Source organism: Podarcis muralis, chromosome 12 (assembly GCF_964188315.1).
Source record: "Podarcis muralis chromosome 12, rPodMur119.hap1.1, whole genome shotgun sequence".
NCBI lineage: Eukaryota > Metazoa > Chordata > Lepidosauria > Squamata > Lacertidae > Podarcis > Podarcis muralis.
The window spans coordinates 13,322,468-13,346,118 of NC_135666.1; the positions used below are offsets into that span (position 1 = coordinate 13,322,468).

Consider the following 23,651-nt stretch of genomic DNA (forward strand, 5'->3'; position numbering starts at 1 on the left):
CAGGACGGGCTAGGAAGCTTTGAAATCTAATCTCCCTCCCGCCTTGTTCCTTTCCCACCCGCGCATGTTTATACACCTGCTCCCTTACCTATGAAGTTAGCACGCATCACAGTGGAATGAAAGAAGGAGCAGAGAAAGTGTTAAGGGGCTCTCCCTTCTTCTCCCTTTCTCAGCTGCTCAGATGCTACTCACACAAAGTGATTACAATGAAAAGCAGCGGGGGAGGGGAACCCCACCCAAGGCAGCGTTTTGCCCTTTTCCCTTTTGTCTTTAAAGTTTGCACATTGGAGACACCTGCCCCGGGGTTGCCGGTGTAAGGTGTGCGATGGGGACACAGATTGGCTTTCACTCGGGACGGGAGGACCTGTCAGTTTGGCTTCATTGATGTCTCTTGTTTTCCCACTCTTAAGCTCAGCTCGTTTCTGCAGCAGTTCTCAACTTGTGAAAATCAGCCAGCATTTTAAGTGTTCGTATCTTTGGATGCAGTTGTCCCCATTAATAACATTTACCCACCCCATTTTGAAAATGTTTATATTTTCCCTATTTTAGCAACTCTTTCATATATGCCCTTCGCCCCTTCATACATGCATTTTTGGGTTGAAGAACTACATTGCAAAATTCAGGGAAGTAAACGTTTCTAAGGATGGCTGCATTTTGGTGTTGTGGGCAACTTAAGTGAAAAGGTAACTGAATTTCTCTCATATCCCAGGCTTGAACTCAAGGATGTGAAACCAGCTGTCCTTCTAAGCAGTGCCGGATTTACGTATAAACTAAATAAGCTATACTCTCTTGGGAGCCACCCAAAAATTAAAGGAAAAACAACCTGGATGTTAATTTCCAAAATATAAGATTAAAAAACAAATAAAATAAAGCCTACATACAGCAACAGTGTTTTGTGTTGTGTAGGCTCCTATGATGTAAGTAATGGGCCCCGCCTGCTAGCCTGCTCCCTAAAATATCACTGATTTGCTCATTTCTATATATAGGGTGCCTACATTCTGCATGGACTTTGCATTCTGCATGGACTTTGCATTCTGCATGGACTTTTCAACAATTACGTTGATAAAATACATATTTTGTTATGTGCAAATGGCTTTAGATACCTATTAGGTCCATAAATTACCATATAGCATATATTCAACACAAAAAACAGCGACAATTTGTTGACAAAGGACAACTGGACATATAAAGGGCCCCATTACCTTCAGTAGCTTAGGGCCTCATCAAACCTAAATCCAGCTCTACTTCTAAGGTTGGGTTGCCACATTTCTATGCAATGGTGCTGTCAGGGAACAATCGTGAGGCAGAAGTCCTGAGCCCTACTCAGTAGGAGAGCAGGACTCACCACATTTTCGAGTACAGTGAGTGAAGGAAAACACATCAAAAGGGTGGGGTTGGGGACTGTACAAGAGCATTAAGTCCAGAGTCTAAAATCAGCTCACTTAAGCTAGAGTTTATAGACAGGGTTTCAAGTCCAGGGATCCATTTATTTTCCCCCTCCCTCAGTTTAATATTTTATTATCAGTGAATTAAGAGTTGCATGTGAATGGATATGATGAATCATATCAAAAACAGGCCCCCAGTGACCGGAATTTGTTGACTGAACTTACATTTTAAAATGTCTTAACAGCAACAACAAAAATTCAATGCTTAACACTGTCTTGCTCTGTGCATTTTTAAAGATTATAATCAGAAACATGTACATTGAATAGGTCAGTTCTTATGCTCTTAAGGTTTAACCTAGATGCATAATGAACATATTCCCTCACAGTGAGACCCTATACATCTCAGCTCAGGAAGGTCAGAGCAATCCAGACTCCCTTATGGCGGGCTGGAAGAACCTCCCCACCTAAAAAAAACCCACGGGTCATTTTGAGAGGAGGAGGGACTGAATTAGCCCTGGATCCCAAGCTGATTTAACTGCAATCTAGTCAAAAAGAATCACCAGGTGAACATGTGCTCTACAACTCTTTTTTAGAGTTCTCAGTTTCAAGTCCATCAAGAACTGTAAAAAGGGAGAGAAGATGGAAAATGCCCAGTAATTGTTATCCGACACACAGGGTATCAGATTGTGGTGGTGTCATGTGTTGTAGCTACATTTCAGCTTTAGCAATGCTTTCTAAATGTGCATCTATACATATGAATGGGCAAATCTATCCTTTTCCTGAGCCATGCATTCCATCTTTTGCTAATGGAAAAGTGCCCCCCATGGTTAGCCTTCCACACTATCCCCCCACCCCTATAAGCACCCTGCCACGTTCACAACCATAGGGAGCCATTCAACTAAACCAGGCATAGGCAAACTCGGCCCTCCAGATGTTTAGGGACTACAACTCCCATGATCCCTAGCTAACAGGACCAGTGGTCAGGGATAATGGGAATTGTAGTCCCAAAACATCTGGAGGGCCGAGTTTGCCTATGCCTGAACTAAACCCACTGAAATGAATGAACATGACTAAGTTAGGTCTATGAATTTCAACAGGTCTACTCTGAACAAAACAGAGCTGAATGCCACTCACAGAAATCAAAAGGGGATTTTTTTTTAATTTCCATGAACACTTCAAGCGTGTAGATAGTGATCTTGAAAAATCCACCCTGAGCCAAGGAAACATTTGTGTGGGTGCTGCTTTGGTCTGCCAAGTGGGTAATGTTTGGAACAATATCAAGGGCACCAGTTGCTGCTGATTATTATTGTTGTTTTTTAAACCAGAAATGTTCCCATTCTAAAATGAAGCCCTCATCTTTAAACAAAAACTGTTATGTCACAAATTTAAAAACGCCATTAGAATTCTACCCCACCTTTCTTCAAAGGTGGCACACATGGCTTTCCCGCTCCCCATTTTTTCCTCACAACAACCCTGTGAGGTAGGGTGGCCTAAGAGAAAGTGACTGGCCCAAGATCACCCAGTGAGGATTTGAACCCTGGTCTCCCAGGGCCTAGTCCAACACTTTAACCACCACACCACATCTGGGTTGGGTGCTTGTTTCTGAACATTCCTTGGCTGGAGCAGCCATCTGCTGGCCTCACCTTGGCTATTGCCGTGCTTGAATGGCCCATGGCCAAGAGCAAACACTTTGGGCCAGGTTTCCCGCCAACCCTGGGGTCTGAGGCCATAATATGTTCATGCAGGAGATTTATCTTCCTAAACAGGCTGAGCACATATGCCCTGCCCGTTCTCCCCTTCTGTCAGACAACCAGTTCTTTGGACATGCAAAAATCCATCCTATAAACCGGGGGTCACCAGTGCTGCACTTGCAGGTGCGCCTGTGCCTATATAGACCTCATCTGGTGCCCATGGGACCCACAAACCCACCCCTTTCCCCACTGAAATTTATGCTCAAAAAAAGACTTATTTTGTAGCTAACTTTTTTCAAGCACTTCCCCGCTAGCTGTGGCCTACTTTGAAATTGCCCCACTCTGTTGCAATTACGGTAGGCTTTAAAGAAACCCCTTCTGTCGACTCCAGTAGAAGACTATTCAACTCCTTGCTGTCCATTACTTACACACACACACACACACACACACACACACACACACACACACACACACACCAAGGTTTTGCACAAGACTCATGTTTGCCTTTCCAGTGCCCAACAAATAAAACTATACTGCTGCCATACTTCCTGTGGCAGATAATATACATGGGTGACTTTTGGAATCAAGGAAATTTGGGAGGGAGGATTGATGAGGCAGGAGGATAAAAAACAAATAAATTTGCTGTTTATTCTTCAGAACAACTCATACTTTAAATAGGTGCCTCCTACTCCACTCCATCAGCTAAATTTGTACTGTGAAAATATAATTTATACATTTGTGGTTCTGTGTCTGTCTCTGTGATTTGTTTTGCTTTGGTTTTGGTAATAATTTTTTATGATCTGTATACAGTGGTTCCTCTGGTTAAGAATTTAATTCGTTCTGGAGGTCCGTTCTTAACCTGAAACTGTTCTTAACCTGAGGTACCACTTTAGCTAATGAGGCCTCCCGCTGCCGCTGCACAATTTCTGTTTTCATTCTGAAGCAAAGTTCTTAACCCAAGGTACTATTTCTGGGTTAGCGGAGTCTGTAACCTGAAGCGTCTGTAACCTGAAGTGTCTGTAACCTGAGGTACCACTGTATTTAATTCCAGATCCAATCTTTATGCGTATAAAGTTGCTAGGGTGGCCATTTACACATTACCAAAGAAGAGGAGATTCGCCAGCACAAAAAATGAAGACACCAACGAGTGTAAAATTTGCACATGGACAGGTGACCTCCATCTCTGCTTAGTCTGCCGTCCAGGTGCTGAAACTGTTGATGGGACAATTTAAAGCCCTTTGCAAGTCTCCCTTCTGATGGACCTCTATCTATGCAGCAGACAGTCCTTCAAATTGACCAACTTCTCATTGCTCTTCAAGACAGAGGGCTGACCTTTGCAGATTAGGGTTCCAGTCCTGCTAAAAGTTAAGTACCAAGCAATGCTCCTGTTCTTGTGTAAAACTAGAACTTACTTGGGAGAAAAGACAGCTTCTCCCACTAATATATGAAGTCTACATGTAAAAATCACACCCTGTATATCTGTATCTATACAATGCACACACACACATTTCAAAAATATAGTCTAAACATTCTTTTGCCACTCTGCAATGTCTTAAAAGAGCAAAAAGGTGTGGCTGGCCAAATGACCTCAGCAAGGCAACTCTCACCCTAGAGTCATTTTGCCATCTCTATCAGATATATCTGCCAGATATAAATTATCATCATCATTGCACCAGGCATTGAGTGCAGCTGTGTGGTTGCTGCAGTAAAAGCATTGACTGTAGGGGCTCATATTTCTGTTTAATCCAAAGCAAGCAAATCCATGAGCTCCACCTACACTTAAGGACCCACTGAAGTCAATAGACATGTTAAGTCATGCCAATGGTTCTACAGTGAGTAGGACTTAGCTGACTACAACCCTTACATTGTGTGTGTGTGTGTGTGTGCGCGCGCGCATGCACGATGAATTTTATAAGCATATATATGCACATAAAACCTGTGCAACTGTTGCTGTAATAATGTAGGGGCAGTATAAAACTAGGGAGCTGTACTCTGCAGTAGCCACTGAAACTCTGTTACTATGGAAACGCAGTTGCCAGGGAGAAGAGGGACCTTGTGCCCTCGGATTTGCTTCAAACAGCAGACAAAATCTGTGGTCCTCCTAATGGCTTCACAGGTCCCATGTCAGCACACTTTTAATTTGGCTCATTACTGGCCCAGTTTGAACAGGCATATCTCAGCTCAGGGAAGATGAATGCAGCCACTAAAAGGTGTGCACACCAAGATTTCTTCCTACCCATCTCTGAAATAAAGACCCTATTTATCCTGGTCTGTCATTTTGTGACCTGTCCTTCCCCCAACCCCAAGCCTGCCTTGTCCTCTGCATCACCAAATCAAGACTGCAAGATCTTTGGAGCAGGGATTTTTGACTGAACGTTCTTGCATTTTGCCTGGACATGAGCCTTTTCACTCTCTTGTAACATAGGGCCAGGCCCAAGCTTAAACTGACTGTGTTCGTCTTTTGCTGACTGACTACGTTTGTCTTGAGCTGATTCTCTTTCAGCCAGGACAATACTGAAAGGCAGGAGAACAAAGAAAATAAAGAGTTTTCTGTCTCTCCCAGAACCTGAAGCCTCAATTCCTTCTCATAAACGTCAGCCAATACCATGTCTACTGTAATATACCAACTTCCTTGGACATATTTATTGCCTGAAACAATTTAACACCTTTCTCCAAAGAAACCAAACATATTGGGTGGGTCTCTGGCTCTACCCAGGAAGTTAAACATCAGAGCTCAAACAAATGCTTTTCAAGCTCAAACAAGGAGCAGTTTTCAAATTCAGATTCAAATGTGGGTTTTTGTTTCTTGCTGAATACTTGTATTCAGATCAAAAACCTTTGAGGACTTTCTCTTGCTTACAGACACCCCAAATTCACCCAGGGTCAAGCTACTCTCTCACGGAGGACACAGCAGCCACCCCCAGGGATTGTGAGATGAAATCCCAGTTCCTTAGAAAACTTGGAGGAGATACTTAACCTTGTGCCCTCAATATAGCATTGCTTTGGATCAGCATAGTTCACATGGGCCAATTTTACAACATAAAAAAAATAAAATCCTTAGTATCCATAGGACCAGGAATAATAATAGTAATAATAGTCCATCACAAGTTCTCCTTAGTAATTATTCATGGTCAAAGCAGATCTCCAAGGAAGGTGACAGATACTACAGTTTTATGAATGAGGAACTTCCTCAAGGTTACACAGAGAGTTCATGCATGAAAAAGGATTTGAACTCAGCAAGCATCCCTACTTCAAAGTCAACACTCAGTTTGTTGAAAGAGTTGGACAAGAAAGAACATAAAAAGCACGCCATGATCCCAAACACACTTGTTTGGAAACAAGTGTTTTCCCCATGACATAGAGATACCATTTCCATGGTGCCACTATTGAGTACCAACACACTGGGACTTTCAGATATACAGTAACATGCACCAGGATGTAGTTCTTTGAAAGGCCACCACAGGATGATAATTTTAATGCATCTGGTGCCATAAACATTTCCTATCCCTGGAATTGCCTTCCGAAACACCTCTGTGCCTCTCTCTCCTACTTCAAAAAACCCAACTCCAAATCCACATTTTTGGTGTAACCTTTGGCACAACCAAGTAGCCACTGGTTGAAACACACCACTTGAATGAAGCTCACAGACCGCTGGTGGTCCATGGACCACAGTTTCAGAACCACCTGGATCAGCCCATCTGCTGGCAATCTAAATGGAGTCATATCCAAGTTAGAACATTCCATCCAAGGAGATCTGGGTTCCAGCTTCATTGCTATGTTTAAAGCTGCTCTTGGCTGTGGGGTAACTGGCTTAGACAGATGAAGAAAGGTGGTAGCCAGGCACCAGAGGGGAGCCTAAGGAACAGTTAGCAGCTGCCAGACCTTTTCTCAGTCAACTGGAATGAAAGACTCAAAGGCTGCTTAATACCCCAAGAACTGTACCATCATCCTTGAATGTCATAGAAGCAGCAGCCTTTCTAAACCAAAGACAAACAGTGCAGTCCTGTAGGTGTTTACTCACAAGTAAGTTGCATGGGGTTGTAAATTGCTTCAGGACTTTTTGTTGTGGAAAGTGAGTCACAAAGTTAATAAACCAATAAATATAAACGGTGTTCAGTGGGGAACACTGTTTCAAGGGAAGGGGCACCGGTCTCAGTAGGTTTCTGAAGGACTTGAGATACATGTCACATTTGTGACATTGTCACAAATCTATATAAAAATTGCACGTGGTTGCAGGTAGTTTGGATCTTACCAGAATTGCACTTTGCAAGTGCATCCAAACTGCAGAAAAATATTAAAGGGAGCAGGAAGCAGGCAGATTTAGGACTTGAAACAAAAGATTGTGGCTTTGTTTCCATGTAAGTGTGCATAGTGTTGCAGTCTTAGACTGACTACTCCATCTCCCCAGAGATCTTGGTGAGTCAGGAAGGGGAAGAGGGATGGCTATGGGTATCAATGAGAGAACTATCAACTACCTCCACAAAACTACAATTCTCACCATCCTCTGGGAAAGCTGTTGCAGTTAAACTGGTATACATTTGGAATGCAACAAAGAGTTTCAAAGGGTGGGCCAAGAAGACCATTCTGAAGATTGCTGGACACCCTGGACTCTCAGAAAACAGCACCAGAAGGCAGGATGTGGGCATAAGTTGCCCTCATAGTTTTCTCTCAAAAGGAAAAAGTAGAACTGAGCGCTTCTGCCATACTTTCCAGACATAAGATATCTTGGTAGATAATGAGTACAAGCCTTCCTACCCCAGGGTTAGCCAAGATGGCACCCTCTAATGTTGGACCCCAACTCCCATCAGCACTAGCCAGCTTGGTCCATGGTCAGGGATGATGGGAGCTGGACTCCAACAACATCCTGCCCCACCTCAACATCAGGTGTAGTGTCTGGGGAGGATGTGCAGGGCCTCACTCTGAGTGAGAAGGAAGGCGCTCAGATGCACTAGGGAAAGATTCCCAGAAACATCTTGCCAAGGGTTCCCCATATGACCATTCGGTCCAGTATCTAAAATTACCTCACGGTCCCACCCTCCAACATCAAGAGCTTTTGTAAAATAAGCTGCGTGAGCTGGCTGAAGTCAAGTGCCACGCTGGGTTTCAACGGAGCCAGGATGTTGAAACCCATCTTCCCTCTCTGTCTTTCAAGCTCCCTCTTCCTTCCTGAGTGGGCTATTTCCAGAGCAAATTTCCTCCTAAAAGCAGGCTGGGTTGGGGCAGCCAGTGGCTCGGCTCCCTCTGTGGCTAGCCGGCTGAGCAATTACATTTCGAAATCAACCCTTGGAACCTTTCCTAATGCCTTTTCTCAGGAAGGGGTAAAATAGGAAAAACAAAACAAAACAGATTGGTATTGATCGGCTAACAGTTTTATCTCCAAGGCTTGAGAGTGGAGGATGGGGAAGGAACCGAACAGAAATCTTTGGAGAGGAGGCAAGGATGCCCTTTGCGAGGAAGCGAAAAGAAAAGTTCCTGACACCTTCAGACAACCTCCCTCCCACCCCTGCCAGCCCCCCCCCCCCGTTCCCCCCAGAGTCCCGTCTTCTTCAGCCTAGGCTTTATTTGCACACTCGGAGGGGCCTGATGAATAGGTCCAGTTGTGTAGCAACTCAGTAAACATGCCAGCAAGCTGGCGGAGGTGTGAAAATCTGCTTCTTTGAGCAGGCCCTTATTTGGGTTCTCTAATTAAAATCCAATAAAAGGCCAGCATTGTCATTCTGATCTGTGCAATAAAAGGGAGGCACTCTCAGAAGAGAGGACACTTCCAACACTCCACCCTGCCGCCCCCCCAGGCCCCCTATTTGTTCAGGTGTAGGGGGGGCCTCTATGCCAATTCACACACACATACTTTTGCAAAAAGAAGACCCTATACAACCCTGCTGCCCCCTCCCCACCAAAGGCCTTCCAAGAGCTATTTGCACAGACCAAGACACTTTTCCAAAACACTCAAGATGTGTATTTGAAATTGAAATGGAGGAGTTGCTCTCAGTCTCTCTCTCTCCCCCCCCCTCGCCCGCACCAGCCCCCACGATCCGTCTTGTCTCTTATACGGTGCCTTCCCCCTCTTGACAGTCATTCAGGCCTGGGGGGGGGGGGGCAGCTCACCTCTTTTGCATTCCAATCTCTGGGATCATACTTTTTGCAAACAGAGATGGCGGCTCAGAGAACCTCCTCTGCCTCGACCGCTTTGGTTTTTTAATCTCCTCATCGCATTCTCAGTCATGAAACCAGTGCTCGGCCATTGGAAACCAGCTGGAGCAGACGGGATTCAAGCCAGCGCTGGGGAAATCCACCTTGTACAGTCACACGACCTCGTGTGACATGCCCCCCAAGTTACCCCCCTGCCTTCCCAAATCCTGAGCGTGCCCTGAATCTCAATGCCCAGATTGAGTCTGGTGGGGCCATTTGCTTCTGATGGAATTGAAGATGGAATTGGATGGGGCTGAAGATGAGTATGGGCACCCAGCTTAGGCTTTACCAACACAGCACCCTCCATGCTACAAACCAGGGCTGATGGGAGTTGTAGTCCAACAATCTTCGGAGGGCACCCAGTTGGCAAAGGCTGCTTTGGAGTACAGCACTTGACATGGTTGCTGAAAGATCTATAAAGGGCGAATTCTTCCCTGATGTGAAGGCCCTATAAAACCATTTATTATTGTAGTATTGTTCTTTTTGTGTTGACCTTGTGGGTGGTAGCTCGGCTAACAGATAATTCACTCCAGAAGGCAGGTGAGATTGAAAACTTGGATTAGAGCTGATTTGACTCCTCTGGCGGAAACCAAACTTTAAAAAAGAAATCTTGCTTAAGTAGAGGTTTAGAACTGGACCTAGGAGGCATGGGCGTAGCCAAAAGGGGGTGGGGGGCAGCTGCCCCCCTAAATTAAGTAAATCAATAAAAATACTTAACTGACTGAGGTTGCCCCCCCACACACACATAAATCCTGGTTATGCCCACGCTGGGAGCAAGCTGCAGCAAGATCTGTTGCTCAGACCTAATAAGTTCTCCATACCCCATCTGCCCCCGATCCCCTTTCCTATTTCAGATCTCACCATGTAACAATTTGGGCATCAAAACTATGGTTTCCTAATTCCATTTAAAACAGCAACAACATTAAATTATAGAAGTAAGGGGGGTTTTTTTGGGGGGTGAGAGTAAAAGGAATAACTTTGGCACCTTGATATTAAATGCTAGTGCCTTAAAATTAAATGAGCAAGACTTCAAATCTAAGTTTCATTTAAAAAGTAATTCTGAAAGACCAATTTCAGTGATAACCTGGAAATGTTCGAGAGATCCATAGAAATTCTGAGATCAATGGGAATTTTTAGTTCCAAACTTGGACAAGATTTTGTTGCAGTTCCCCCAGCTGTATAATTTTAATATTATCATTATTTTGTGATCCATCTTTGAACAATTATAGGGTGGAAATGCTGTATTTACATTTGTATATAAGCAGACTACAAATAAATATTTATAAACTAAAACTATTTGGGTTCCTTTACTTAGAAATGAACAACTTCTTCAATACTTATTTTGTGCCCATGGTATTCTAGACTACAGCGGAGATCAAATGCTATGAAAACCTGCCAGTTCCCTATCAGAGATCCTGTGCTTCTAGTAACTGAAGGACAGGACAATTTTTCAAAAGGTGCTAATTTTCTCAACACAGAGCTGTAGCAACGGGCACAGCTATATGTGCTGAGTTTTCCCCGTGTCACTGGAGCTAGTGAATGTGCACAAGTGAGACAAAGGGAACTGGCAAGCACTATTACATCATAAGAATAACACTATTATACCATTCCACATTAAAGGTAAAGGTAAAGGGACCCCTGACCATTAGGTCCAGTCGTGACCGACTCTGGGGTTGCAGTTGCAGCGCTCATCTCATTTTATTGGCCAAGAGAGCCGGCATACAGCTTCCGGGTCATGTGGCCAGCATGACTAAGCTGCTTCTGGCGAACCAGAGCAGCGCACAGAAACACCGTTTACCTTCCCGCCGGAGTGGTACCTATCTGTCTACTTGCACTTTGTGCTTTCGAACTGCTAGGTTGGCAGGAGCAGGGACCAAGCAATGGGAGCTCACCCCGTTGCGGGGATTTGAACCGCTGACCTTCTGATCGGCAAGTCCTAGGCTCTGTGGTTTAACCCACAGCGCCACCCGCATCCCTTACCATTCCACATTATTGCACTGCAATTGTCCTTCACTTCCAAAAGAGTCTTGGGGGAAGGCCCTTTGAACCCTCACACCATCTAGATTCTATGGCTTGCCTCCAGCTACACTCTGCTCAAAGTAGACCAACTGAAATTCATGGTCTGTAATCAAACTAGGTTCTACTCAGAGTGGATTCTAATGGATAAACCTAAGTTAGACAAGTCCCTGCACTTCAGAGGGTCTACTCTAAGTAGAAATTAGTTGGAATCAACTCAGTGGTCCATTTTGTTCATTAATTCAGCCTTTGCCCACCTGGTGGCCTCCAAATGATGTTGGACTACAACTCCCATCAGCCCTAGCCAGCACACTGGCTGGAGCTGATGGGAGTTGTAGTCCAGCAACATCTGGACGTCATTGCATTGGCAAAATCTTCCTTAATCTACAAACTACAGTACAAGTCTGTCTGTCTATCTATCTATCTATCTATCTATCTATCTATCTATCATCTATCATCTATCTATCATCTATCTATATCTATCTATCATCCATCTATCTATCTATCTATCTATCTATCTATCTATCTATCTATCTCCTGAACTATTTTTGTACATATATCTTACAAGATGGTTCTTGGCTGCCACCACAAGATGTTCCACACTCACTATGAGGATCATGAAAAGTATGTGAAACAGAAAATGCCACAGTCCATTATTCTTCCTATCTACAATGAGGAAGTCTCTGTCCTAGACTTCTGGATGCTGTTATGGACCAATCTAGTTGTTATTAACTCTGGATCCAGATTTTAACCATGCCCTCTTCAGTGATTGAGTAAGGCCACAATCCTAACCATGCCTTCCCAGAGGTTTATCCTGTCCAATCTAATTGGGTTGACTTTCAGGTAAGTAGGGCCAGGCAGCAGCCTAAATCTCAAGCACCTTTAGATGTAAATGGTACCTATATATAAACTTGACATTGTACAACATAAACCACCAAGTCCTTTGGGGATTTCCAGTGATCCTACAGCACCCAACATGCACCACAATAATGATTAAACTATCCTGTATGAGAGTGTGAGAGAGAGTGTGTGTGTAGGGACTTAAGTTCCTGTTTTGGAAGTCAGGTTTTGTGGGATGGGAAAGTCTACACAATACAAATGTGTAAAGATAGATAATTTGCAAGAGCTACAGGGTGGAAATCCAGTTGTAGTGCCTTTTTGAAGGGAAATGAATCATTTGGGTCAGTTGTTAATTATAGTAATGATTATTAACTGGGAGAGGGCTATCAATGGCCACTAGCCACAGAGGCTACACTCTGCCACCATAGATGGAAGCATAAATGCTTCCGAATAACAATTACTGGAAACCACAGGAGGGGAGAGTGGCTCCTGCGCCCAGAAACTGCTTTTTCTTCTTATGTTCTTAAATCCAGGTGGATTCTGAAAGTTATGGATGAGTACCCCTGAGCATTCCCTGTGTAGGAAACCTAACCCTCCCTCCTGCCACTTCCTCTTTGTTTAAGCTTTTTATTTTTTATTTTTTTGGCGTGGCAGAAAAACAAGGAATATTTAGGCACGTCCCCTGCCCGGGGAGGGCAACCAGTGACTCTCAAAATGTCATTGGACTACAATGCCCATCATCCCTGACCATTGGCCTGGCTGGCTGAAGCAGACAGAGCTGAACAACAGAAGGCTGCAGTTTCCCCATCCCTGGCTTAATGCACATATTCTTACGCATACATGAAAATACACACATCTTCCTGTAAACTAGCCTCGTAAGGCTCAGGTGCTGTTTTCACTGCTTAATTAAATAAGCTGATGCTGTTCAAGGCTTTTTAAATGTTACCTCTCATAGCCTGAAGCCAAAGAAATGTGGGATATGCTGTCTGCACATGCCCATGGACCCTCTGCATGCTGATTGTTATTTAAACAGGGGCAGTGAATTTCCTACTCATTTCATGGTAGGGTGGGGGGCAGAAATGGAACTCTGTGTGTGAGGGTGTGGAAGGGGAGAAGTGGGAGGGCATATATCTAGGAATAGGAACTCTTTTCATTAGACATTAGAGCAGGCATCCCCAAACTCGGCCCTCCAGCTGTTTTGGGACTACAACTCCCATCACCCCTAGCTAACAGGACCAGTGGTCAGGGATGATGGGAATTGTAGTATGGAGGGACGAGTTTGGGGGTGCCTGCATTTGAGGCTAGTTAGAAGAAACCCGAGCTGCTCCCATCCTCTTCTCAATGAAATCATCTCCATTGACTTAAATGGGTGGCCGCTCCCCGCCCTCCTCCCAAACACGGGCGCGCCGTTAACTCTTGTTTCTTATGTCAATCGATATATTTAGAGCAAGTTCATTATTTTTCTTTCGCGAATGCATGTTTCTTGGCACGTTTAAATTGATGGTGGGGTTTTTTTGTTTTTGTTTTTTTGCCCCAGCTGAAAGCTGCCATTGAACTACTGTTTAAACTCCAGGCAACAAACAAACGAGAGGAGGTGGCAAAACAAGCGGCCTGACTCCTCCGAAATAATTCACCGTTAACTGTTTTGCTAAAAAGCGACAATTTATGCAGATAGCTTGAGGGGGAGGGGGCCGGCCACATGCGAGCATTTCTCCGCCGGACCAGCAGGTGGCGCTGCAAGCACGGGGGATTCCCAGTACCGCCAGGTGGATTGTAAGAAGGAAGCTGAAGGGGTGTGTGGCGGGTGTGTGTGTGTGTGTGTGTGTTTGGCCCCTACACCCTGTAGGTTTGGGCTCATCTAAACGGTGGCCATTTGTGATCCAGATTAAAAGAATCTGCCTCGTGTCAATCTGCCGATTTACAATCCGGATTTGAGAAGAAAACAACTTTTTTTCCATCGGAACTAGGGTGGTTTTATTGCAGATGACAGAGCAGCAGGAACAAGAAGAATAATGAGGAAGGAGTTTACTAATTAACCTATTTTAGGATGAATATAGGGCGAGGCGTGGTGGGAAAGCATTTGAAATCCAGTCGACACAGGACTTGGCCTCTTCCAGCTCGTTGCGAAAGAAAACGGGGTCTTGGGCACACCCTGTCTGTCAGAAAACAGCCCTGGCCCTATGTCAGAGCAATTGTGCCGGGTAAATTAGTTTGTGGGTCGCACTGCCTGTTGGAGAGTCAAACACATGAGAATTCTCTACTAGAATCTTTTTCTTCTTCCCAGAAGAGCCACAAAGGGGACGCGCCCCGCCCCCCCATCCCCAAATCCCAGTGCCAAAGTTGCATTTGCTCTGGAGTATTTGGAAAACCTGGTTTGCCTACAAGACTGAAGGATGAGCAGCAAACGACTGAGCTGTCCCTGCCTGAGAGTTGTTTGCATTTGAAGCGACGGGTGGGCTTGAGTTGGGGGTGCCAGCTGCTTACAATCCGAAGGAGCTATCTAGGTCAGGCCTGAAAAGGCTGAGTCAGTTCTAAGGCAGTCTGAAGGAGCTGGAATTGGATTGTCAAGCCTCTAATCTTACTACAGGTGCAGCAATGCACTACTACTCCAGTTTCATTTACTCCGGATAAATTGAGCACTAAGCCAGCTCAACTCGCTGATGCTCACCAGGGAGTTAAAAGTGTGCTGTAAAGTAAAGGTAAAGGGACTCCTGACCATTAGGTCCAGTCGTGGACGACTCTGGGGTTGGGGCGCTCATCTCGCTTTAATGGCTGAGGGAGCCGGCTTACAGCTTCCGGGTCCTGTGGCCAGCATGACTGAGCCGCTTCTGGCAAACCAGAGCAGCACACAGAAATGCCGTTTACCTTCCCGCCGGAGCGGTACCTATTTATCTCCTTGCACTTTGACGTGCTTTCAAACTGCTAGGTTGGCAGGAGCAGGACCAAGCAACGGGAGCTCACCCCGTTGCAGGGATTTGAACCGCCGACCTTCTGATCGGCAAGTCCTAGGCTCTGTGGTTTAACCCACAGTGCCACCCGCGTCCCAGGGAGTTAAAAGTGTGCTGAGGACTGAGTTAAATTGCATCAAGGGCGACCCATGTTGTAGCCACGCTGAGTTGGAAGCCTGCGCCCTTCGAAACCAGCCTCTCTCACTCACTCGCTGCTCCTAAATCCATCTTGCAACTTTGACTCGCAGCCTCAAGTGCATTTGCCAGTGATTCAGCAGAGAAGGAATCCCGACTGCTAGGGGCAAGCCTGGCCTATGACCAGTGAGCTTTGACTCTTCCTCGGGATAGGGTAGGGTGCGTGGGATCTAATCTCCTTCCTTCTAGTGAGAACCCAGCTTCTCCCTGTCTAAACACAGTCCTGGAAAGTCAAATGCTGTTGCTTGCAAACAAGTCGAAATAAGGCTGCGCAGATTTTGTACTCGGGAGTTGGAAGTAGAAAAACAAAGGGCTTAACTGGCTTGGGGAGAGAGGTTTTCAACGAGCTCTCTGTATTCAGATTCCTAGACAGTTTTCCTTGGAAGTAAGTCTCACTGACGTAAATGGAGCGGGCTTCAAGTGGGCAGCAGGACTGCAGCCTTTAGATCTGGCAGGCAAGTCTGGGATAGCCTTTTCTCAGGTAGTTTCCAGAGGAGGGTGGGAGCCACATCTCAGTGGATGAAGTCTGGGGCAAGGTCTTCCCATGGCAATGAAGGACAGATCCATCCGTGAGAGGTGGATTCTCCCTTACGTTATGGGTTCAATGGATATTCAATGCAGACTTCACATTGGAGTTTTGTCCATTAGGGCAATTGGGGCCCTGCCCCACCAAGCTCAGCCTTGATTCCTCCCAGCCCATCTGCTTGCCTTCTTACACCCAGCCCAGCAGGTGACACTGCCTGGACCTCAGCCTCAGCGTTGGGCTTGTACAATTCAGCAGAGAGGACAGTGGAGACCAAAACCAGTCAGCTCTCCTTTCATTGGCTCTGGCTCCCAACTTCGGTTGGGTTCCCTGCCTTCTGCCTTACCATTTCCACAGGACAACAGCCGCCACCACTTCTCCATAAGCCTGGTTGGGGAACCTGTGGGCCTCCAGCTGTTGCTGGACTACAACATCTCTAAGAATTGGCTATGCTGGCTAGGCCTGGAGGGAACTGGGGTCCAGTGAGGTTTGGAGAGCCACAGATTCCCCAGTCCTGCCCTAAGCACCATTCGTCCTCCACCCAAGGCACAATGAAGTCAAGTTGATGGACACCAGCAACCAAGGATTTGGCAGATTTGTGGAGAATGGCCCTGCCAGTGGCTTGGCAGACCGGCCATGATAGCTAAGCAGAAACCTCTACACATAAAGGCAGTCTACATGTGGATTGCTGACTCTGGGCTAGCTCAACACCTTCACACCCACTTTGTGAGTTTCTCAGAGGCCTTTGCCTTGCCACTATTGGCGACAGTAAGCTGGGTTAAGATACGTCTGTTGCGTTGCCCATGAAATCACACATCCCAACAAAGCTCTTTGTCTTTTAAGGTGCTATAGCTCCACTGGTGCTTCTTAAATTATCTGGCCAATTGCCATGGGATTGTTCCACCTCTCCATTCCTTGCTTCTCTCCCTAGTACAGAGTAGGCAGTATTGGGAATACGAATCCTAAATAACTGTAGTTGTTGCAACTGTCCTATAGCAGGACTACTTGTTGGCTGTGAGATCCAGTGACCAGTCCTTTTCAATATTTCAACTAGCATGTCCCTGGCGCAAAGTGAAGTACTACTAATATACTAGGATTTGCTTACTACTAGCAGCAACAGTTACAACAAGCTCTTTTGATCGAAGACCAATCCCTTCTGCCTGATCTATAAAGTACCTGCTATGTTGTTGGAATAAAGAAACAGATGGGAACTACTACTGTACTTACTACCTGCTTACTACTAGGAGTTGGATCTTAGCACTGCCCCTTCTCTTTCTGTACAGGCCAAGCTATGTGTGCGGTTGGCATCCCGTCTGTCTATAGAGAGACAATGGAGTGAGTTTGGGGAGGGGATTGAAGTCGAACCACTGCCTTAGCAGCACTGAAGTGAGGTGCAAGGCTGGCCAGAGTGTCTGGAGGTCCTGGGCTGCCCAGGCAACAAGCCTTGGACCTCGCTGATGCGCCCAAAGGAAAGCAGAACAAGACTTTTTTGACACCAGCTTGGCTGCAGAAGTTACCGGAAGGAAGAGCACAAGGCGCCATCCAACCGTCTTAGGGACCAAGCTATGGTTATTGTGAAATGCTGCTAAGAGGTGAATAACAGAGCAACGTCTATATTTATTGGGAGGGGGTGTTAAGATGAGCCGCCCCCAGCCCCTTCTTACCGGCCTTGACCGAGCAGTGGATGTGCGCCTTGGACTCGTAGTACACCCAGTCGAAGCCGGCCTCGACGGCCAGGCGCGCCAGCATGCCATACTTGCTGCGGTCCCGATCCGAGGTGGTGATGTCCACGGCGCGGCCCTCGTAGTGCAGCGACTCCTCCGAGTGGTGGCCGTCCTCGTCCCAGCCCTCGGTCACGCGCAGCTTCACGCCAGGCCACTGGTTCATCACCGAGATCGCCAAGGCGTTCAGCTTATCTTTGCAGCGCTGCAGGGGGGTGGGGTGGAGGGGGGGTCAAGCAGAGCACAGGAGCATCGCGAGGGGAGGAAAGGAAGGCCAGCCGCTCCCTGCTTCCCCACTCCCGCCATCCCAGGGTAGTAATAGCAGCAGCAGCAGCGACCCATCCACACACCCCCTTCCGCGCGCATCTTTCTGGAGACGCGCGAAGGCTGCAAAGGGTTAAACAGCACTCCGGTACCCGAATCGTATCGCTTCCCTACTCCTCGCATCAGGAATGGGGAACCTGTGGGCCCCCCAGGAGCTGCTGGGCCCCCTATTCCCCGCCACTGGCCATTCTGGTCGGGGGTGATGGGAGCTGGAGCCCAGCAAAAACATGATGGAGGTTCTCCACCCTTCAACCCTAAAACAAATCGGTGCATTCATTGATATGGATCTGGTGCGCTCCTGTCCAGGCCAGGATCCGGAAGGGATGTCAGCTAGGCTCGCTCCTCTTCCTCCTGCACCCCTAAATGGGCTCCAGTCCCTCCCCACCCCACAGCAGTCTCGCTGCTGTTGGGCGCTGATGCGCTCTCCCACTCTGCGTGGACTCCGGATTTCCACGCAGAGCCAAGAGGAAGACTCAGACTGCGAAGGCATCCATGGAAACCATCCCAGCGGCTACCCGTGTCTCCCGGCCTGTGGCCCAACTGGCTAAGCCCACCCCCCTCCCACGCCAAGGATATTGACTCACTCACGCACGCACATACACACACCTTTACTAGACCCATACCCACGTTACTTATTTCTAGGGAGCGTTTGAGAGCAGAGCGAATCGAATATGAGAACATCTTAGAAGGCAGGGCGGGGAGAAAGGTGCGATCCACAGATGTATAAATGGGTGGTATCCTCCAGTGACCGAAGCATTCCATAGCAAACATTTTTTTAGAAAAGCTCTTTCGGAGGTAAGAAAGAACCGCGTTGATTTCGAAACCGGGAAGGGGGGATCTGCTTAGGATCGCGGCCTTAAAGCTTCCCATCATCTCTCCGAAAACCAACAAGGCTTATTTACTTCTTAAGCTATCTCCTCTGCCCACTCACTATGGAGGAAAACCCGTGCGCACCCATGATTTCATCCTGAACGTTTCTGCCTTGTTTAGGATACATCGCAAGTCGGTTTTTGGGAGCAAGGGTTCCAGTTGGGGCTGGCAAAGAAGCAGGTGGGTAGAAAAGACGGGAGAAGGAACTACCGGGCAGAGACCAACGGCATGAAAAGGAGGCTGTGGATCACGTGGAAACTTCCTTGGGAATAAGTCCTTCAGTAGAATTTGCTCCTGTATAAACGTGGATAGGATCGAGCTGCACGAAACGTGTCTGTGTGTGTGTGTGTGTGTGTGTGTGTGTGTGTGTGTGTGAGAGAGAGAGAGAGAGATAGAGAGAGAGAGAGAGAGAGAGAGAGAGAGAGAGTGTTGCGGTCTTAACCCTTAACCCATCACGGAGAACGTACGCATAGGCTCTAATCTCTGCCCCGGCCCGAGGATCGCTCACAGGCACCCTACGCTGGAATCTCCCAAGAAGAATAATTTTGGATCCCATAATTGAAACGTGGTGATATAGGAAGCAGCTGACACTGAGGGTCCTTGTAGCTCCATACCGTCTACACTGACTGGCAGTGGCTCTCCCAGAATTTCAGCAGGAGACTCTCCCAGCCCTCCCTGGAGATGCGCGGAATTGAGTATGGAAGCCCCGGCAACGCTTCCCACCCGCGTCCCCGGCCCTTCCAAGCGCCACGGGTGTTCGTTCCTTATGCTTTTAGTGTGTCGCGGGAGGGCAAGACCCCTTTCTCCACACTGGCAGCCGAGCAAAGTTTACCGGGGGACACAATTGCCTTCTGTACCTCCCCGCATCTCATGATCTCGTGTGTTCGATCCAACGGGATCCAGCTGCTGTAAGGTCAAGAAACTCACGCGCGGACCCGCACGTTTAAAAATGTGCCTTTTAGATAGGAGTCCCAGGACTGAAACAACGAACCTTGGAACCAGGTGCACCCCAGGGAGAAAGAGGTGGGAGCAGAGGTTGGCTTAAGCTATGCCCCACTGGAAGGTGCACCCACAAGGCCAGCCTTGCCAACAGTCCCGGTTATCTGATAACCCAGGAGGACACCTCTAAATGCGTGTACTCCGAAACCAGTTCGCTTCGCCTTCTTGGAACCTATTTGCAAGTAAAGTTGTGATCCTTACACGGGAGTAAGCCTTGCTGGACACAATAGGACATACTTCTGAGTAGACATGCCTACTAGGGTCCTGCCCTTTGTACGCTTAAAACAGCAGCTGCCGGAAGACTCCCAAGTGTCCATGGGACTGGCCATCCCATATCCTAATATTTTTACTCCCAAGCAGAGCTGAGGTTAAGATCAGGGGGCTAAGTGGGGAAAGTCCCGTTTATTTCAGTGGGGTTGGCTTTTGAAGCAAAGTGACGGAAAGCTAACTTTCTATAAAGTTAAGCCCTTCCAATATACCAAAAGCATTGATTCCAAGGTTCAGTCAGAAGCGCACAAATGGCCAATGGGACTTACCCCTTGCTACGCAGGATTAAGGACTCAGCCCCACATTTTCTGCTCTTGGATCTACTCTGCCTACCCACCTTACTCAGAATAAAGTTGCAAACCGTAAACCGCCTTTGCTAGACTGTGCCACGTTAAACTGAAGTTCTGTGCAGGTCTGACGGCTTCTTTCTCCAAACAAACCAAAACCTCTCTATGCACTCAGAAAAAAATAAGACCAGGCCAAACCCATCTTCTTCCTGAAATGCTGTTTCTTATCTGCATGAAGATTATTTCCCTTTTGTGTGGAGGAAATTCAAACATGCAAACCCCCACCTGTAGCCTGAGGTTATAAAATCCAAGAGCCGCTGCGCCACTGGATTCTGCTCAGTGTCTATACTGGCCTCCTAACCTAATACAAGTGGCAAGTGTCAAGACTGCCGTTTCCTTCCTGCATCTTGCTCAGCAGATATTGCTGAATGTGCTCGCTGGGGCCCATTTGGGTGCTGATGCCTGTGGGTGCTCTTCGGCTGCGTTTAGGGATGGAGAGAGACAGAGAGAGCACCTGCTTTGAATGCAGAAGGTCCCAGGTTCTGACTGTCCCCAGGTGGGAGGGACTCTTGGCCGAGGTCTTTCTGCGTAATCTACAGCCCTACAACCCCTCAGTTGTCTCTCTGCAATCGGCAGCCGGGGAACCTCCTGGCGCTCGCTTTCCCCGACCTCACTACAGCTATCGAAGCCCCAAGAAGCTTTGCTACAGGCCTGGATTGGCCAGGGGAGGAGAGATTGCTTGAAGGACAGAGAAAAGTCCAAAGACACATACCAAAACACAGGTCGTTCTTTCCATTATATTTTTCCTTCCCCCCCCCCCCTCCAGACATGGAAAATGTATAATCTGCCCCCAATTAAATAACAACAATCCGGGCAACCCGCTTTTCTGTGCATTCCGAGTTTTAAAAAGACTTTGCCTTTCTTCGGGGAAAAGCACCTCCCCCTACATTGGAGAGAGCGTCCACTAAGTAGCAAACTTTGCAGTAAGTAGCAAAAGACATGAGTGCCCTTTTCAGGTCCTTCAGAAAGGAGGGAGGTGGGGTGTTGTTGTTGTTTGTTGTTTGGAGGGGGGCGTTTCTGCTGGTCAGAAGGAGCTTCTCCCGCGTCTGTTCCAGCCTTTCCAAGAGAGAGAGCAGCCAGCCGAGGCCTAGGTTTTCGCTTCCTACGAGCAAAACGCCACCGCTTAGCATTGCCGGGAAGGGCTTTGTATTAACAGTGACATCACCAGCGCCGTTATCATAATTGTGGAAGGAGAGGCGAGAAGCTGATCACGCAATGACTAGAAAGTGCCCAGACTTGGCGCAAACTCCTTGCGCAGCGTGGCCCGGGTCGTGGCGCATTCCGCCTCTTTCCTTTCCCTTTGCACCGCGGAAGAAAGAAAGAAAGACAGAAAGGGGAGGTGGGGACCTGAAACTTTGACCATCGCAGGCTAGGCTGAAGGGGGGGCGGGGGGCGTAAGGAAAATCTTACACCCTCCGAGCCCAGACACCTGAACTTCCAGGGCAGGTTCCATTCTCAACAGGAGGCCTTGGAGGGACGGGGCGCGCGGTGGCCGGCCGGGAGGAAAGGGCAGCTTCGGGGATTCTCTGGCAGCTCCGAGCAGCCTCTTTGCCAAGCGCAGAGAGGAGGGGGAGGGAAAGACCGGCTGAGCCGGGATTGTCAGAGTCAAAAGCCGTGAAGCCTCAGCTATTTATTAATTCATCGGGTCGTGTGCCGCCGATCAAGCCCCGCTCTGCTCAGCCACCGTGAAGCGCAGCAGGACCGCGTCGGTGGGCGCCGTGTGCGTCTGCGCGCGCACGCCAAAGGGGCCTGGCCGAGGGGCTCAACAAGCCGCCCGCCGCCTCCCTCTTCCCCCCCAGCCAGCCGACCCACACTTCGAACAGGCACCTGTCGGGCCCGCCGCAGCGCGATCCTGTGCCTGCCTGTCCCCAAGCCAGGCAGCGATCGTTTTACCCGAGAGTAAGCCCCGCTGGCGGTGGCTTCTGAGTAGGCAGGCAGGCATAGGATCGCGCTCCTATGCACCAGTCAATACCTTCATAGCGAGGCTGCGGGGAGCCGTCCCCGCCCCACTCTGTGTGAGATTTACTCTCGAGTAAACAGAGTCCCGCGCTGCGAAAATCTGCAACCCATGCCTGCGTGCCTTCGGAGTAAAGCTGCAATCCTATATATCGCTGCTCAGAAGTAAACCCCACTGAGCTCAGTAGGATTTACTCCCGGTAAACAGCAGTCCCCGTCCCCTTGAACTCGGGGGGCACTGACTCCCAAGTAAATATTCATAGGATCGGGCTGCGAGAACGACCTTCCAGACTAGGTCTGCGTGCCTCTCTTTGGCTCCCGGGAGCTCAGAGTTCCCGGGAGCTATGAAGGGGGCGGCGGTTCCTTAACGGCTCCCCTGGGGTTTATTATTATTATTTCAGACGAATTCCAACTTTATCATAAAAGAGCTGGCACCCTTATCTTGCCTGCAGATCCAGCCAATGGCTGGCCGCGTGTGTGTGTGTGTAGGGCTGGGTGTGGGAGGCGGGGTGGGGAGAACCCTTCAACCAAGAGCTTCTGTCACCTGTAAACTTAGGAATCACCCGCCAGCTCCGAGCTCTCTCTGTTTGCGCTCTTCTCCCCCTCCCCACTCCCGGAGTTAATATTAACCAGCGGCTAATGCATTCAAGCAACTGCTCTGAAAGTTTAACAATTCCGTCCAGGACGTCAGATCTCTCTCTCTCTCTCTCTCTCTCCTCTCCGCCCCCCCCCTTTTCTTCCCCCCAAGGTTGAAAGGAGCAGGCAAACGCTCGGCTGAATCTCGGCTGCGCCGGGACGAAGCAGGAGACGAGGCGTGGGGGAACAGATCTGATGAGGCGACCCACCAGATCCATTCATACTGACAATTCTGCATCTCAAAGGCACATCCCGCCCCACGCTTTCTACCCCTCCCTCCCCACAACCTGCAGCGCCGCATCCACACTTGGGGGCGCAGCAGATTCGCTTCCGCGGATGCCCTCGAGGCGGCCTTTGCGCTCCGCCTCGACGGACTTGGCCACCGAGGTCTGCTTATGGCCCACCCAAACGGGGATCCCACTCTCCTGCTTGGTTCTTGCTCTCTTTTTAACCCGCCCACCCCCCAAAAGTCTCACCCCCACCCTCGAAATCCCCACCCAGCGTCCTTCCAAGTCCATTGGACGAGTGGCATCGCTGAGGCGCCTGGCGGGCGCAGCTCTCCTCACCTTGCCCTTCCTCCCATTGCGCACACACTCCGCACCTCGCATTCCCAGGTGCCCCCTTTGTATACAAGGGAATCAGAGGCACTGCGAAGCGTGTGTGTGTGTGTGATGTTGTTTTTCTGTTTCCTTCGTCTGAGGGAAGTTGACAGAAGGTCAGAAGTTCAAACGCTGCTAGCTAATG

At 48.2% G+C, this 23,651-nt stretch overlaps 1 protein-coding gene across 2 annotated transcripts in view; it reads right to left on the reverse strand.

Annotated features, from left to right (window-relative positions):
- The window catches only part of SHH (sonic hedgehog signaling molecule), a 33,077-nt gene that overhangs the window by 6,236 nt on the left and 3,190 nt on the right, over positions 1-23,651 (reverse strand). Inside the window, exons 1-2 of one of the 2 annotated variants that reach the window (XM_077936751.1) lie at positions 23,474-23,590; positions 17,452-17,713 (exon numbers count right to left, since the gene is read on the reverse strand). In XM_077936751.1, coding sequence (XP_077792877.1) covers positions 17,452-17,713; positions 23,474-23,515 — 304 coding nt within the window. In that variant the 5' untranslated portion in view covers positions 23,516-23,590. Of the gene's footprint in view, positions 1-17,451; positions 17,714-23,473; positions 23,591-23,651 lie in introns of those variants that run through there. The other variant, XM_028750116.2, reaches the window with a different exon arrangement.